The 17845-nt window shown below is 46.2% G+C and overlaps 1 protein-coding gene across 1 annotated transcript; it reads left to right on the top strand.

Moving 5' to 3' along the window:
- The first annotated feature begins 567 nt into the window (after positions 1–567).
- Positions 568–16158, top strand: CAPN11 (calpain 11). The gene is made up of 21 exons (XM_007936191.1): positions 568–795; positions 1155–1224; positions 2278–2396; positions 3103–3236; positions 3408–3576; positions 9886–9969; positions 10070–10155; positions 10412–10486; positions 10653–10810; positions 11028–11191; positions 12703–12714; positions 13029–13240; positions 13744–13783; positions 13884–13949; positions 14032–14089; positions 14217–14281; positions 14535–14603; positions 15139–15217; positions 15312–15428; positions 15938–15996; positions 16132–16158. Exons 1-21 carry the CDS (start codon positions 568–570, stop codon positions 16156–16158), a joined length of 2091 nt encoding a protein of 696 aa, XP_007934382.1.
- The last annotated feature ends 1687 nt before the right edge of the window (positions 16159–17845 follow it).

Below are 17845 nucleotides of genomic sequence, written 5' to 3'. Positions count from 1 at the left end.
TGCAAGAGCATTCATATAGTTTCTGTTCTGGTTGTCCCATTTCCATTAATCTAGCTTTCCTGCTCCCTTACATTCTCATCTTTGTTTTAAAGTCATTGTTGACTGTAGGACTTAATTTCTTTTTATGGATGGGTAATATTTCATTGTATGTATATATTACCAAAATCAATACCTACTGCAGTCAACTAGATTCAGACGCATAGTGACCCCACAGGACAGACTAGAACAACCCCATAAGGGTTTCCAGATCTGTGAAGCAGACTGCCACATTATTTTCTGGGGAATGACTAGTAAGTTTGAATCATAACTTAGTAGCCAAGGACTTTAACCACTATACCACCAGGGCTCCTTATGTATATACTACATTTTTAAAATCCATTAATCTGTTAATGGACAATTGGGTGTTTCCCTCTTTTACCTATTGTGAAAAGTGCCACAAAGAACACTGGCGTACAGGCTTCTGTTTGCCCTCCTGCTTTCACTTCTGGGTATATATGTACGTCCATTTTTTAATTAGGTTATTTGCTTTTTTATTATTGAGTGGAGGTCATTTTTACCTGTAAGGGAATGGCAACTCACATAAACCATAGCCGACTCAAGGCCAAGGGCCTGGGCCAGCACAACAACGCTGAGAACTTCAGAAACCAGAACTTTGAGGAGCTGCAAGCAGCCTGTCTGAAGAAGGGGGAGTTGTTCGAGGACCCCTTATTCCCTGCTGACTCCACTTCACTGGGCTTCAAGGAGCTGGGACCCAAGTCCAACAATGTGCAGAGCATCTCCTGGCAGCGACCCAAGGTGAGCACTTGGAGGAGTGGACTTTCAGTGCCAGGCCCCAGTCACTGCAATAAACTCCAATACTCCACCACCCCAATCTGGCACTGGTACTTGGCTCCCCCTCCTTCAGGGCTGAGGACAGTTCTGAGTACTGTTAAGGAAAAACTCTCAGATAACCCTTGGGAAAGTCACCAAAGCGCCCACCGGCCTTTGCTATCACAACCTACAGCTATACTAAGATGGGCCCGTGCCCTGCCCCACCTTCACCCCGAGCATGTCTTCCCCTAGAACCTCAAGGTGAGCATTTCCCAGGAAGGTAGGAGGAGGTTGGAGGGGAAGGTTGTCCTAGCATGCCTGAAACCATTATTCCTTCACTGCAGGAAATCACAAGGAATCCTCAATTCATTGTGGATGGAGCCACTCAGACAGATATCTGCCAAGGGGGACTGGGTGAGTAGGGAGCAGGAAAGCTGCTCTTGACTTAGGGAGAAGATGACTCAGTGTGGATGGCTGAGGGTCTTTGAGGCTGAAGAACTGCATCCCCTGGATTCAGACAGTCTGCTTCCATTTCCTTGTCCTTCCCCTCCTGAGAGTACCAGGTACTTTCTCTTTGCCCTTCCACTACTATGGATGCCAGCCCTCATCTGGGACAGTCTGGGTCTGAGTCTGTGTAAAAAACACACTGGGGTGTGGTTTTTACTTATCTATTACTACATAATAAATTACCCCCAAATTTACTGACTTAAAACAGCAATAAACATTTACTATGTCACAGTTTCTGCGGGTCAGGAATTTGGAAGTAGCATAGCTGGGTGGGTCTGGTTCATTGTCTCTCATAAGGTAGCAGTTAACATGTCAGATAGGGCTGCAGTCATCTGAACATTTGATTGGGGCTGAGGATCCACTTGCAATATGGCTTCCTCATATGGCTGTTTGCAAGAGGCCTCAGTTCCTTGCTATAGACCTTTCCATGGGACTGCTTGAGAGTCCACTTGTCCCCAAAACTAGGCTTCCCCTGGAGCCCCTTGGATCTCCAGGATTATGTGGGTAACCTCAGGAAGAGAGGTGGTGGACCCTTAATCACTGAACCATTATACTCATGGGGTGCAGGTAGAGTATGAGAGAAGGTGACTGGATTTGTTGAAGGGAAAGAAAGCAGGTCCCAGAGTGAGGAGCAAGATTCTGAGGCCAAAAATACCTCCTCGAACTCCAGAAAAGAAAACCTCTGGCTCTAATTTGTGAATAGAAGAGATACAGAAAATCACTTCCCCAGAGCCTGTCCCTTTGTCTTTAGTTTCTCCCTACTGGCCTCCTCCCTGAACACTCTTTAGGGGGAGAGCAGAGGGAAGGTGTATCTCTGCTTGCACCCACCCCCACCCCAAAACCAGGCTCCTGCTCCTCTAAGGCCTATATTCCAGGATCCACCCCCACCCCCACCCCCACTCATACACAGGGACTCTTAGGGGCAAAGCCAAGAGGAACAGCTCCTGGCTGTATTTATAGGAGACTGCTGGCTGCTGGCTGCCATTGGCTCCCTCACCATCAACCCCAAACTGCTGAACCGCGTGGTGCCCAGGGGGCAGAGCTTCAAGAAAAACTATGCTGGCATCTTCCATTTTCAGGTGAAGGGAAATTTGAGAGCCAGAGATGCTTTGTGTGTGAGAGAGAGAGCGAGAGAAAGAACATGCATATGTGCTATGAAATGTTCTGATTTTCTTTATTTTTTGACAAATAATGTTTATTGGAGTGAGTTTTCCCCTATTTATCAGAGAATAATAGCTGCTCACTGAGAAACTGTTATTTTTTAAATCCCTAAAAGAAAATCACAATTGCTGTCAGTTTGTGGCTTTCCTCTTCTTCCTCCTTCTGCTTCTTCTCTCTCTCTCTATCTATCTGTCTATCTATCTATCTAAATTTGCCCTTTAAACTTAGCGACATGTGTACAAATTCCCCATGACATAAAATATTTCTAAATAATGAATTATAAGAGTTTTTAAGATCTTAGAAATCCTAAAATCCAGCTATCTTTTTTCAGAGAAGTGTCTAAGGTCAAAGGGAGGTAAAGTCACCCTGGGGACTGTGCCAGAACCTGGAGAGGAGCGAGAGGGTCTGAGTTCAGGCTTGTCATTGCCTTTCACAGCCACTTTACTGGGTGGAATCACTGACACTCATGTATAAACTGGATGTGGCCACCAGGAGGCGCTCTGGTGACAGGGCTCCACTCAAGGGGGTTGTCTGTGTGTGTGTCTGTGTGTAGTGTGGAAGTGACAGAGAGACCCTGAAGCAAAAAGATGTCCAGTGTCCCACTGAGGCCCACCTTGCCCACAGATTTGGCAATTTGGGCAGTGGGTGGACGTGGTGGTGGATGACCGGCTGCCCACAAAAAATCACAAGCTAGTGTTCCTGCACTCAGCCGAGACCACTGAGTTCTGGAGTGCCCTGCTGGAGAAAGCATATGCCAAGTGAGTACCCAGAGCCAAGGAAGGGGGCTTGCCTCCAATCCTTCCTTGGCAGTCGGCGGTTACAGGAGTGGCTGGAATCTGAGGAAGGGGCAGGGCATTCTCCCTTCCCTCTGATGTCCAAGTTCACACCTCTACTCCTGAGCCCAGACTGTGCCCTTTCTGTGCCCACAGGCTAAACGGATCCTACGAAGCACTGTCAGGGGGCAACACTGTAGAAGGCTTTGAGGATTTCACTGGGGGTGTGGCCGAGAGCTTCCAACTCCAGAATCCCCCTCAGAACCTACTAAGGCTCCTTAGAAAGGCCTTGGACCGATCCTCTCTCATGGGCTGCTCCATAGAAGTAAGCTAAGCCCCAGGCCCTTTGGAGGTCAAGTTTGGTCCTGTCTCAGGGCCTTTGCCCCTGCCGTTGTATCACCTAGAAGGTTCTTTCTCCAGTTATATGCATGGCTGTTTCCTGATCATTAACTTCTCAACTCAAATGCCCCTTCCTCAAATTAACCTTCCCTGTCTCTCAATTTAAATGATCTATCCCACCCCATTTACTCTTTACCTTGTTCTGATTTTCTCTCCAATACCTATGATGACCTGAAATTATCTTGCTAATCTATGCATTTATTCCTAGTCCACCTTCTCCAGTCAGTTTTCACATTCCTTAAGGTCAGTGAACTTGTTTGTTTCAGTTACTGCTGGATCCCAAGACCTGGGATGGTACCTAGCACACAATAGACTCTCACCAAATACTTGTTCAAATAAATACATGACCTGGCAATCACACTCTTAAGCATTTATCCCAGAAATGAAGACATGTTCACACAAAAACCTATACACAAATGTTCATCATAATAGCTTTATAGGTAATAAGCAAATATTAGAAACTACCCAGACATCCTTCAATGGATGAATGGTTAAACAAACAGTGGTATATCCATACCATGGAATACTACACAGCAATTAAAAGAAATAGATTGTTCAATAATTTACTTTCAAACAAAGATGAGGATATAAGGGGGCAGGGAAACTGGATTAGTGAAAATGGAACAACCAGAACAGAAATCATGAGAATGTTCACTCATGGAGAAGAATGTTACCAATGTCACTGAATTTGTGTAGAAATTGTTGAATGGGAACTTAAACTGCAATGTAAACCTTCACTGAAAACACAAGAAAAGATTATTTAAAAAGAAAGAAAAAGAACAGTAATATCTTGTGACTCATGAGAATTACATGAAATTCAAATTTCAGTTTGCGTAAATGCAACTCTATAGGAACACAACTATACTTGCCTGTTTATAGACTGTTGGCTAGAGTGCAGAGCCGAGTGAGGGCACCAGAGGCCTCCAGGCTGCAGAGTCGAAAGCATTTTCTACCAGGCCCTTTATAGAAACAGTTAGCTTGGCCCAGCCTTAAAGCAGCAAGCCCCTCTCCATACCAAGTGAGCCTGCAGTGGGTCTGGAGCTGGAATCTATACTCCCTCAATGGCCTATGGGTATGCGAACTTGGGCAAGAAAACAGCTACACCCTGATAGTGCCTGACCTTGAACTGAAATTCAGTATTTTCTTCCTTCATGAATGGAAGTGACAAGTCACAGCCAATGAATCAGAGGCACCTTCCTATCACAGTACATTGTCAAGGTAGCTCAGAGAGGAGTCTTTGCTCATATCTGTAGGAAATGACAGTCACCATCAGACCCACCCTTGGCTCTTGCTAACTAATTAATGAGTTAATAAAGAAACACATCTTTAAAAAAAAAAAAAAAAAAACTATCCATGCATGCAAAAACTCAAAGGAATTATTGCTGAATGAAAAAAAAAAAAAAAGCTAATCCCAAAGTTACATACCATATGATTCAATTTATATAGCATACTTAAAATGACAAAATGACAAAATTATAGAAATGGAGAACAGATTAGTGCCAAGGGTTAGAGAAGAGGCTGGGGTGGGAGGAAGGAGGGTGTGATTATAATAGGGCAACATCAGGAAAGCTGGGTGCTGGACATGTTCTATATCTTGACTTGGTGGTGGATATATGAACCTAGGGAGCTCTAGTGGCATAGTGCCTAAGGCATCTGACTGCTAACCAGAAGACTGGCGGTTCAACCCCACTAGCCACTCCTTGGAAGGAAGATTGGGCAATCTATTTCTGTAGTAGGAGCTCTGGTGGCATAGTGCCTAAGACATCTGACTGCTAACCAGAAGACTGGTGGTTCAAACCCACCAGCCACTCCTTGGAAAGAAAGTTGGACAATCTACTTCTGTAGTGATACTGCCTCAGAAACCCAAGGAGGGGTCACTATGAGTCAGGTCCGACTTGAAGGCAGTGAGTATTTCTGTAGTGTTACCACCTTGGAAACCCAAGGATCTTACTCTACGACAGTGAGTTGGGTTTGGGAGTTCTGGTGGCGTAGTGCCTAAGGCACTTGACTACTAACCCACCAGCCACTCCTCGGAAGGAAGGTGGGCAGTCTACTTCTGCAGTGATACTGCCTTGGAAACCCAAGGAGGGGTACCTATGAGTCTAATCCAACACCACAGCAGTGATTGCATTTTTTGTGTTATATGAACCTGAGACACCCCACACACACACACACACACACAAAAAAAAAAAACCATTGTCCTTGCATCTATTCCAACTCATAGTGACCCTCACTGGGTTTCCAAGGCTGTCAATCTTTATGGAAGCAGACTGCCTCATCTTTCTTCCGTGGAGAAGCTGTTAGGTTCAAACCACTGACCTTTTAGTTAGCAGCCAAATGCCCAAACCACTGCACCACCAGAGCTCCTTGTATGAACCTACACATGTTATAAAACTTCATCGAATATACACAAATCACTTCTGGTAAGATGGAGACATAGGCAGACAAGCTACACAGACCCTCTTCAACCAAAAAAGAGAAACCAATTGACAGAGATACAGAAGATAATCCTGGAGCCCTGAGCTTTGAAAGGAAGTATACAGTAGTGGAGTAGGCACCAACTAGTGGAAAAACCTGGATGAAAACAGTGAGTATGGTGACAGTTGGAGCAGTGGACTGTCAGCTACTCTGATGGGACCAACAGCCTGAATATTTCCAAGTGGTGTTGGGACCTGAAGATCAGTTTTGGTTGCCAAGGGCTGAAGGGACGACTGGTGGCCTATGACTAGGAAGGGAAACAGCAAGGAGGGAGACAACCTGAGCTGTGAACTTTCCTCTGTCTGGAGGGTGCAGCCATTTTGATTGTTTACAAGTGGAGGTCATTTTGAATATTTATAGTGACCAAGGGTGCAGCCATTTTGAATCTTTACAATTGGCAGCCACTTTGGATTTTAAAGTGACAGCATTCTCATTCAGATGCCAGGGACCTAAGAATAGGCTCTGTTTGCCAAGGATGGCAGGGACATACAGGAGGCTGACAATGGGAAAGGAGACAGGTGGTAAGTGTATAAGTACTGCCAACTAGCAAACAGAGGAGCACAGCATAGTACCCTGCTTATGTAGATAACATACAAAGAAAACAAAAATTGTGGGCAGGTCACTCCAACATACAATCACCAATTAAATATAAACACAAAAACATCACAATGCCTCAGAGACAACACACCATCACAGTGCACACAAAGAAGCAAGATACAGCAGGAGAAACAAGGGACCAAAATACAGACCAAAACACATCCCTGAGGAAGACACAGCATGGAAACTCCCTGAGAAGGAATTCAAAGGAATTATATTTAGGTATCTTCAATGAATTGAGAGACAGATCAAGAAAAACGCTGACAAAACTGAGGAAAACACAGAGAAAACTCTAGAACAATTTTGAAAGACAATACAAGAACAAAATGACAAAATAAATGAAAAATTAAAAATGATACAAAATCTACACATAGAAATCCAGAAGATTAATACTAAATTTTCAGAAATAGATAAGACATTGAATGGACAAAGGAGTAGAATTGAATCAACAGAAGACAGAATTAGTGAGATTGAAGCCAATTACCTGAACATTTCTTTGGAAAGGGATCAATCAGAAAAAAGATCAAAACAAAATGAAGAAAGCCTAAAGTTCATGTGGGATACCATCAAAAGGAATAACCTATGTGTAATTGGAATTCCAGAACAGGAAGAGATAAATAAAACTACAGAAAAAATCATCAAAGAATTTTTGGGGAGAGAATTTTCCTGGTATGATGAAAGATGAAAATATATCCATTCAAGAAGTCCAACAAACAGGATAGACCCCAAAAGAAAATCACCAAGACATATCATCACCAAATTTACCAAAACCAAGGACAAAGAAAGGATCTTGAAAGCAGCATGGGAAAAGTGAAAAGTGACCTATAAGGGGCAACCAATAAGACTAAGCTCAGATTTCTTGGCAGAAACTATGCCCATGAGAAGACAATGGGATGGTATATAAAATCTTGAAAGAAAAAATTTCCAACCAAGAATTAAGTATCCAGCAAAACCGTCCTTCAAATATGATGGTGAAATTAGAACATTTCCAGATAAGCAGAAATTAAGGGTATTTGTTAAAAACCAGACCAACCTTACAAGAGATGCTAAAGGGAGTCCTTTGGACAGAGAAGCAACAAGAGCAAACAATAGCTGACCATTAACACACATGATGACATAACCCAGAAACCAACCCAGCTATGGAAGTATCCAAAGTAAACAAGCCTATAAGATTGTAAACAGGGAACCAGAGACATCAATTGACAAATGAGGACAACTACAAACCAAAAAGGGAAAAAAATGTGTCGTTACAGAACTTCTAGATGGTAGGGAAGTCAAGACAATTATAAGTTAGAATGGGCTGATGGCCCTGGAATACATTCTGGGCCTGGAATAAAACTCACTCCTGGCTCTCAGCCCAATAGTAAACAAGATGTACATGCAGACCATTCAACCCAGGGTGGCGCACCCACATACTCTATGAAAACACATCCCTTGGAGCGATCAACCATGGGGCACCAGAGGGGCAACATTCACAGGAGGAAATACAGGACACACAAGAGTGCATAACAATGAGGGCCATGAGGGGAAAGGGGGTTACTGAGCAGGGCGGGGAGGAGACTGAGTTAGGGTTGGAGATGATAAATGGGGAGTGAAACTCAATGTACACGTAATGTTGAATGTAAAACAACCTCTGCTCTGTAAACTTGCACCTAAAGCACAATTAAATAAATAAATAAAAAGATCAAACGGACTGTTCCAAACTTGGAAAGAAAACTGTAAATCACAGGGTAACCTCAAAGAAAAATGATAAACCTTCACATCAAAATAAAAAAGAGGACCAGCACAAATATTTAGCAAATACTAAAACAATAGCAACGAAGGAAGTGATAACACAATTCATAAACAAAACGAGCTCAGCACAGAAAATTATGTGGAACAAAGAATTCAACACCACCAAAAAGCACATAACAAAAATGACAGCAACAAATTCATACTTGTCAATAATTACATATCTGGCAATGGACTTATCTCTAAGATTTATAGAAAACTTCAACGCCTCAACAGCAAAGAGATTTATAAGCCAATTGAAAAGTGAGCAGAAGACATGAATAGACACTTAACCGAAGAAGAAATTCAGGTGGCCAGCAAATACATGAAGAGATGCTCACGATCATTGACATCAGAGAGGTGTAAATCAAAACAACAATGGCATACCATCTCACCCCAGCACTGAAGGCAAGGTTCAACAAGACGGAAAATAACAAATGCTGGTGGAAATGTGGAGAGATTGGGACTCTCATACACTGCTGGTGGGACTGTGAAGTGATATAATCACTGTGGAAAGCAGTATGGTGATTCCTTAGAAAGCTGGAATTAGAGATACCATTTGATCCAGCAATCCCATTACTAGGTATATATCCTAGAGAGGTGAGAGCCAGAACAAGAATAGATATATGCACACCCATGTTCATCGCAGCACTAGTTACAATAGCAAAAAGATGGAAACAACTTACATGCCCATTAATGGAAGAGTAGATCATCAAATTATGGTACATACACATAATGGAATGCTATGCAGTGTTAAAGAATAATGTAGAGTCTGCAAAACACCATATAATGTGGATGAACTTGGAGGACATTATGCTGAGTGAAATAAGTCAATCACAGAAGGACAAATATAGTATTAGTTCGTTGTTGTGGAGGGTCAAGGAAAGGTTTATATATGGAGGGAAATGTTCTTTGTTGGTTGCCAGGGGTGGGAGGGGAGGGGAGGGAACACTGCAAAAAAAAAAAAAGCATTGACCCATGTCATTTTAGTTTTGTGTATTTCACTGTACAGAAATTATATTTCAATAAAATGCATTCAAAACAAAAAGAAGAAGAAGGCACCCAAACGAGCACAAGTAATACAGGGAAATCTGAATAAGATTGCTGGATTGTATTGATGTCAGCTTTGCTGGCGGTGATACTGTACACAATTTTGCAAGCTGTTACCACTGGGGAAAAATGGGCAAAGGGTACATGAGCTCTCTATTATTACCTAAAACTGCATGTGAATCTACAGTTATTTCAAAATACAAAAGGACACCATGTGGTCTCCTTGTGGCATCGCCTTGCTCCTGGCTGTTTAATTTTTAAAAATGAGCCCAGTGAGTTGTCACCTGTGTTCAGGTGCCCCCGCCCCTCAGACCAGACCTGAGCCCCTTCTCTTCTATAGATTGACAGCAGTGAAGACTTGGAATCTCTGACGCGGAGGAACCTGGTGCGAGGACATGCTTACTCAGTGACTGGACTTCAGGATGTGAGTCCTGACAACTGCCCTCTACCCAGAGGGGCATAAGAAGGAAAAGAAGCCCCTCCTGACCCTCTGTCCCTGACCTTTAACCCCCACACCCACCCAGGTCTTCCACCACGGCAGGATGAAAACACTGATTCGGCTCCGGAATCCCTGGGGCCGAGTCGAGTGGACTGGAGCCTGGAGTGACGAGTAGGTGGCCCCAGCCCAGTGCTCTCAGGTGGGGTATAGGCAGAGGACACAGCAGACACCAGTAGCAAGGCGATGCCACAAGGAGACCACCTAGTGTCCTGTCTGGGAGGACAACCTGGGCATAAGGACAAACCCCTCCTCATCTCACTCAGGACCCTCAGTAGGCAGGCATTCCAGGGTGAAGGAATTCCTTGGGGAGGGAGGGGATGCCTCCTGTGGCCTTCCCCCCTCCCTCCACTGCCAACCTCTGCCCCAGCTCCAGAGAGTGGCAAGAAGTGCCCCCAGACATCCGGAAGCAGCTGTGGCACAAGAAAGAGGATGGGGAGTTCTGGTCAGTGTGGCTCAGGTGGCTTCCTATTCCCCCATTTCCTGTTCCTTCATCTCCCTGCCACTCTCCCACTTGTGCCTTGAATGGGGGGGCTCCAGGGACCCCTAGGGTGATAGGGGCCCATAGATGTGCTGATGATAAGCACCACCCCCTACTCCCTCCAACTCAGGATGACGTTCCAGGATTTCTTGGACAACTACACACTCCTGGAAATTTGCAACCTGACGCCTGATGCACTCCAAGACTGCAAGAGCTATTGGCACACTTCCTATTACGAGGGCAGCTGGCGGAGAGGCAGCACTGCAGGGGGCTGCAGGGACAACCCTGGTGGGTGAGAGGACTGAGGGTGAAAGGAATGAGGGATGGCCCGCTGACTCGCCACAATACCAGGACAAGGGCACCAAGTCACAGGGGTCAGAGGTCACAAGGTCAGGGGCCAATCAGTTGCCCCCCTTCCCCATCCCATGGAGGAGGCAGGTATGGTGCTGGGAAAGCTGGGTCCACCCTGGAAAAGGCATAGTCATCCTGACCTGTTCATCCACAGACACATTCTGGACCAATCCCCAGTTTAAGATCAGTCTCCTTGAGCAGGATGACTCAGAAGACAACGAAGTGGTCTGCACCTGCTTGGTGGCCCTGATGCAGAAAAACTGGCGGCGGATGCGGCGGTTTCGTGACATGGAGACCATTGGCTTTGTCATCTTCTCGGTGGGCGCCCCAGCTGGGCCCCTACCCACAATTGCTCCCTCACTTGGACAACAGCCCTGACTTTTGAGGGTTTTTTTTGTGTGTGTAGTTTATGGGAGCCCTGGTTGCATAGTGCCTAAGGCATTTGACTGTTAACCAGAAGGCTGGTGGTTCAAATCCACCAGCCTCTCCTTGGAAGGAAGGTTGGGCAATCTACTTCCATAGTGATACAGCCTGAGAAACCCAAGGAGGGGTCTCTATGAGTCAAATCCGATGTGACAGCAGTGAGTTTGGTTTTGGTTTGTGCTTTATGAGACAGGGCCAGCAGATTTCTTTCCACAGATTTCAAAATCTAAAATAAGTAGCACTTCCTCTCTGCTGGGCATTATTCCAAAGGCTGTCAGTGGACAGGAAGGAGATTGAGAGCCAGAGAGGGGAGGTCACTCACCCAAGTTCACACACCCAAGGATCAGGAGCAGAGCCAGTATCCTGATTTCCAGACACAATGAATTTTCTCACAGCCCCCTAGAAGCCCCTCCAGATACCCCACCCACCTCATTGAACCCAAGAGTCAGGAGAAATTCCCTAATAAACATTTCCCACTCCTATGCTTTGCAAAATTCTAGAAACAGCCATTTATTCATCCACCTACATATTCAACAAGTATTTCTTTATGTCTGGAGTCCCTGAGTGTGCAAACAGTTAATACACTTAACTGCTAATGGAAAGGATGGAGGTTCAAGTCCACCTTGAGGCACTTACTTCTGAAAAATCAGCCATTGAAAATCCCATGGGTTGCAGTTCTACTCTGATATACACGGGGCCATGAGTTTGTGTTGACTCAACGGCAATGGGTTGGTTATCTTATGTTTGGCTCCTGTCCATTTCCCAGGGGCTCAATGGTGAGCAAAAGTACATACAAGCTTTGCCCTCCTTCTAGGCTCTGAGTCCACCAACTCAACAGACACACCTCCAGTGTCCAAAATTAGTCAGGAAAGATGATATTCTCAGCCTCCAACCTAGAGCTCTGTGGTGTACTTCAGCTACTAACGGTTCTGCTCACCAATCTGGTGGAGAAACCTACCCGACTTAGTGTACCTCATCTTCTTGCAGGCTGGTTTGTCCTCAATGCCCCCATTTTAATAACCACCTATTAACTTTCTACAGGACATGGGTGTTCCAGGGAAGAGCTTTTCACAAAATGCTCTCCTAGGTTTTCATCCCAGCTCTTGCACTTCTTTGAGCAATGTGAAGCTGGGAAAGTCCCCTCACCACTTACAGTTCACTTGATATAATCTACCCTGGAAAATTTTTGTGTAAACTAGATTTTGCTGTCCAAAGCTAAGGGATCCTTAAAACCAGGATCATTTTAGCTATCAGAGCCCTCACCCTAGCCTGGGTGTCTTAGTAACCTTAGGCCCACCACCACCAACACACACACTCATACATTCAACTCGCACCCCACCTGGCTTCTGCAGGCCTGAATCCCTTTACCCCTAGAGGTTTGATTCTCTTTTTTCTTCTCTTCCCAGGTCCCAAAGGAGGTACAGAAGACGTAGAGCTTGACCCAGGGCAGGACCCCCGTCCCCACCCCTGGCTACAAAGGGTTGGGCAAGCAGCAGGATTCTGGGAAGGGATCTAGGGGTATTGGGTTGGAACTTCCAGCCCCGCTGGCCCTGGATGGGGATGGTGGAAGGAAGAGCTAATATTGGGGTTACCTATCCCTTGAGCAGTGTCCAGTCCAAGACAGTTGGTGGTGGTGCCTCCCTTTACCCCTGACAAGCCAGACTTCATCTTGGGGGACCCTCCTCCATGCCCCACCCCAGCCAGCCTATACCTACCTCCAGGGCACATATAGTTTCAGAACATCAAGAATATCCACCTGAAGAAGGATTTCTTCCGGAAATATCAGGACCATGGCTTTTCAGAAATCTTCTCCCACTCACGGGAGGTGAGCAGCCAACTCCGGCTGTCTCCAGGGGAGTATATTATCATTCCCTCCACCTACAACCAGAACAAGGAGGCCGACTTCCTGCTTAGAGTGTTCACAGAGAAGCACAGCGAGTCCTGGTGAGGGCTCCCCACCCCTACCTTGCCCTGATGTCACCTGATGTCAAGCTCAGGGAGCAGCCTTCTGATCCTCCTTTAAAAAAAAAAAAAAAAAAAAAAACTGCCATTGAATAGATTCTGACTTACAGGACAGAGTAGAACTGCCCCATAGGGTTTCCAAGGCTATAAATCTTTACAGAGCCAAACTGCCTCATCTTTCTCCCACAGAGCACCTGGTGGGTTTGAACTGTCAACATTTTGGTTAGCAGTTGACTGCCTTAACCACTGCACCACCAAAACTCCTTGGTCCTCCCTTATTCTATCCCTATTTTACAACCCAGGAAACTGAGGCATAAGAAAGGGAATTCCCAATTAGCAGTAGAGCCAGAACTAGAACCCAGGTCCCATGGAGCCTGTTCCCTACAGCTTCAGATACATGCTATGACCTCTCCCTGACCATCCCACTGAAATCCCTACATCCCTGACCCTTGGTAGCCCCTGAGTGGTCAATCGCTTTTCCTCAGTGAACTGGATGAAGGCAACTGTACGGAGATACTCCAAGAGGTGAGGGGAGGCTGGAGGTAGCATCTGGGGTATGAAGGAGTTGGGGGCTTGGTTTTTTGGACCGGGTCTTGCATCCCCTTTCCCACTCTTTTCCCTCCAGGAGAACATCTCTGAGAATGACTTAGATCCAGACTTCATACATTTGTTTGAGATAGTGGCAGGACAGGTGAGAGAGCTATGGGCTGGAGGGAAGTGATTATGGGTGGGACTGAAGGGCCAGAGCGGAGGGTCATGGTCCCCCTTTTCAGGACAAGGAGATCGACGCTTATGAGCTACAGAAGCTGCTCAACAAAATAGTCTCCAAACGTAAGTCAGCTACCCCACAACACATAACCCTTCTGCCATAGACTATGCCTTGTTCTGACCACTTCCTGTGCCCCCTAAAACACGTCTTCACTCTATCTTTTCTCTCTACTCCTTCCTTTCCTCACAGTCAAAGAACTCAGGGCCAGGACTTTCAGCTTGGATACCTGCCGCTGTATGATCAATCTTATGGATGTATCTTCCTGTCCGTTGGGCCTCCTGCCCTCCCACCCCTGCCACCTCCAGTCTGGCCCAGAGCCGGCCACCTCTCTGGCCAGTCCTGCCTTCCTTCCTGGTGGGGACTAGGTTGTGGGATAGCCAATGATGTCTGTGCTTCTGGCCGTGAGCATATGGGGAGCCCTGCTCTTGTGCTCTCTCTAGGCGAGCCCCTCTGCTCCCTGCCTCAGAACACCCTCTTAATCCCTTGTTATCCTTAACCACCCCCCAGAAAGATGGCTCTGGCAAGCTGGGGCTTCTGGAATTCCAGATCCTGTGGAAAAAAATCAAGAAGTGGACGGTAAAGGGCACTGAAGGGACAGACTTGGGGGTGAAAGAGGGAGGCTCCTGAAAGGAGAGGAGAGTGGTAAGGAGCAAGCCAGAGTGAGTCCTCAATTACATACATGTAAGCATGCACGCACAGCCACACATGCACAGTCTCCCATGCACACACACATGCGTGCACACTCATGTACTCATATAGTCACACACGCATACACACTCACGTGCACACAAACATACTCACACCTATACACACACACAAACACACTGGGAAGATCTGTTGGAGCATTGATGTAATAACCAGTCAAATGTCTGAAAACTAATCTGACCTAGGAATTAACCTATTATAAAGGATGTATGCAGAGAATACTGGGCAGGGTGTCTGCTATTCCTGGAATGAACTGTTTGGTCACTAGATGATGAGGAGACTGGGGGCTCAAGAGGTGGGCCAGGGAGGGGAGCACCTATGGTCTTGAGGAGCAGTGTGAGCAACTATTTTAACAACCACCACCATGTCATGCATATGGCCCTACCACTTCTGTCTGTCCCTTTAGGATATCTTCCGAGAATGTGACCAGGACCAGTCAGGCACCATGAACTCCTATGAGATGCGTTTGGCGATGGAGAAAGCAGGTGGCCAGGGGTCAGGTGCAGGCGTTGGGGCAGGGCATAGGAGGCAATGGCTGGAGAGCTAAATTTTCCCTGACCCCACACCTCTTTCCCCCAGGCATAAAGCTGAACAACAAGGTGATGCAGGTGCTGGTGGCCAGGTATGCAGATGAAAACATGATCATGAGTTTCAACAGCTTCATCAGCTGTGTCCTGAAGCTGAAGGCCATGTTTGGTGAGTCAAGCACCTGTGCACTCCCCCTCCCTAGGCCCAGGGACTAATGACTCTCCCCCTGAACCCACCTCAGGAGGGCTGTTCCAAAGCCATTTCTCCTTACAGAGCACAGCCCCAGCCCCAGATGAACCCCAGCTTTACTACTTACTGCTGTGTGATTTGGCCAAGTCACTTTATCTCTCTGTGTCTCCATGCCCTTGCCTATAAAATGTGGATAAAGAAAGTACTGCCCTCATAGGATTGAAGTGCAGATTAAAATGAGTTCATATACAGAAAGCATTTAGGATTGGGTGGCTCATAAAAAAAAGGTTATATATAAGAGTTGTTATCATCGGGAGGGACCTGAAAAAACAATAAAAAAAAGAGTTGTTGTCATTAAATCCCTTTCAGGCAAGAGGGGTTAGCTGGGGAAGAGCAAGGCATAGGGCTTCCTGTTCTTCAGGAAGTGGTTCTTCAGACCATTGGCTTAGCTCTCAACCTCTTCTCCTCCTGCCTCCTCTCTAAAACAGCATTCTTTCTAACCATGGACCCCAAGAATACTGGATATATTAGGTTGAACTTGGACCAGGTACGTAGAAGAAGGGGTGGGAAGAGATCTTCTGGCATCTCTAGCTCACAACTCTACACACCCTCTGCTCTCCCTGCCACCCTGCTCCACCCCCACGCTTTCCCATTCACAGACCTGCTTCTTCTCTCCCCACAGTGGCTGAAGATGACCATGTGGGGATAGAGGAGCTCCAGGACCCTGGCTCCCTACCACCCAGCAAGCTGGGGTGGGGTCTCTGGTGATGGAAGGGGCTCCAGAGGAACAGTGCCTGGGCCACAGATGTCATGTTACAGTGTTGGGACCTACATGGCCACCCTCCCAACCCAAAAGGTTTTCCTTTCCTCTCAGCCAGGTTCCTGGTGGTTGGATTTACTCCACAGTCTCTGTTTCTCTGTCTATCTGTCTCTTTCTGAGCATATTTTTACTTAAGATTAAGTGACACTTCCCCAGTCCTCACCCTCTGGCTGGGGAAATGGAGAATAGGGAGATGGGCTTGAACTCGCTTCAAGCTGTCCATGATTTCTGTCCTGCTCCCACCTGGGTGCCACTCCTAGTATATACCCCCTTTCTTTCCCTCACCCACAGGCACAATAAACAGTGCATGCCACAGGCTTCTGTGTCTCTGTGTTTCTATGCCAGGAAAAGGCTGGTGGGATTGAGAGGAAGTCACTTCCCCAGCACAAGTGAGATTCAGTAACTCTCCACAGGGGCAATACTAGCCCACCTCCAGGAAACATTTAGAAATGTGTGGTTGTAACAAACACTAGGGGGCACTATTGGCAGTTATGGATGATGTTCCCCCCAAAAAAGAAAATTTGTGGTGGAGGATTCCAATTTATGGCAAACCCACGTGTTACAGAGTAGAACTGCTCCGTGGGTTTTCTTGTCTAGCTCTGCTGCTAATGGAAAGATTGGAAGTTCTAACCCACCCATGGCTCCACAGCAGAAAGACTTAGCAATCTGCTCCCGTAAATATTATATAGCCTAAAAAACTCTGTGGGGAAGTTCTACCCTGTCACAGTGGATGGCTCACAGGAATTTCCAGGGACAAAAATTCAACACCTGCAGAAGCCAGGCAGATAATATTCAACCAATTGCCATCAAGTTGACTAAGTCATGGTGACTTCATGTGTATCAGAGTAGAACTGTGCTCCATAGGGTTTTCAATGGATGATTTTTCAGAAGTAGATCACCAGGTCTTTCCAAAGCATCTCTGGGTGGACTTGAACATCCAACTTTTTGGTTACTAGCCCAGTGTGGTAATCATTTGCACCCCCTAGGGTTTCTGGCAGACAATATAGATGAGCTGACCTTCCTGGGTATGAGACTGAGTGGTAGGAGGACTGTGACACAGGTAAGTTCTTTCTCTGCCTTAATGGCATTCTGATTCAAATTTTTATTGTTATTTTTAGAAAATGGCTGACACCTAAACCATTGCCCTCACTGAAGGGGTCATTTGAGCCACTTCTCTGTCTCTGCTCTAGACTTATCTCCCTCCCCCAGCCTTCTGTTCTAGGGAGAAGACACAACACCCACAGCAGCCCCTTGATGGCACTCTCCCCTCCCTCTAGATCTCTCCATAGCTTACTCCTCTGGTCTTGCCCTAAGTTCTCTCTGACAGGCAGGGTCTGAGGCCCAGGGCCAGGACATGAGAGCTTGTCAGTCTCAGGCAGAGATAGCCACAACTTCCCTTAGATTAGAGGCCGGTCAACTCCAAATGAACCTAAATCCTTCCTGTCTCTATGTACACTTGCAGCATCCTAGGGTAAATGGTTTCAAGGTGGCTCCTAAAGTAGTGCTCTGTATCCTTCTATTTGCACTAAACCCATCCTTTATAAACTGACTAATGGGGAAGGGGAGTGTGGGCTAA

Source organism: Orycteropus afer, unplaced genomic scaffold (genome assembly GCF_000298275.1).
Source record: "Orycteropus afer afer isolate SDZICR_OR568_19922 unplaced genomic scaffold, OryAfe1.0 scaffold00034, whole genome shotgun sequence".
NCBI lineage: Eukaryota > Metazoa > Chordata > Mammalia > Tubulidentata > Orycteropodidae > Orycteropus > Orycteropus afer.
Note: the sequence above shows the minus strand (reverse complement) of the source record. Positions and strands in the feature narration are given on the sequence as shown.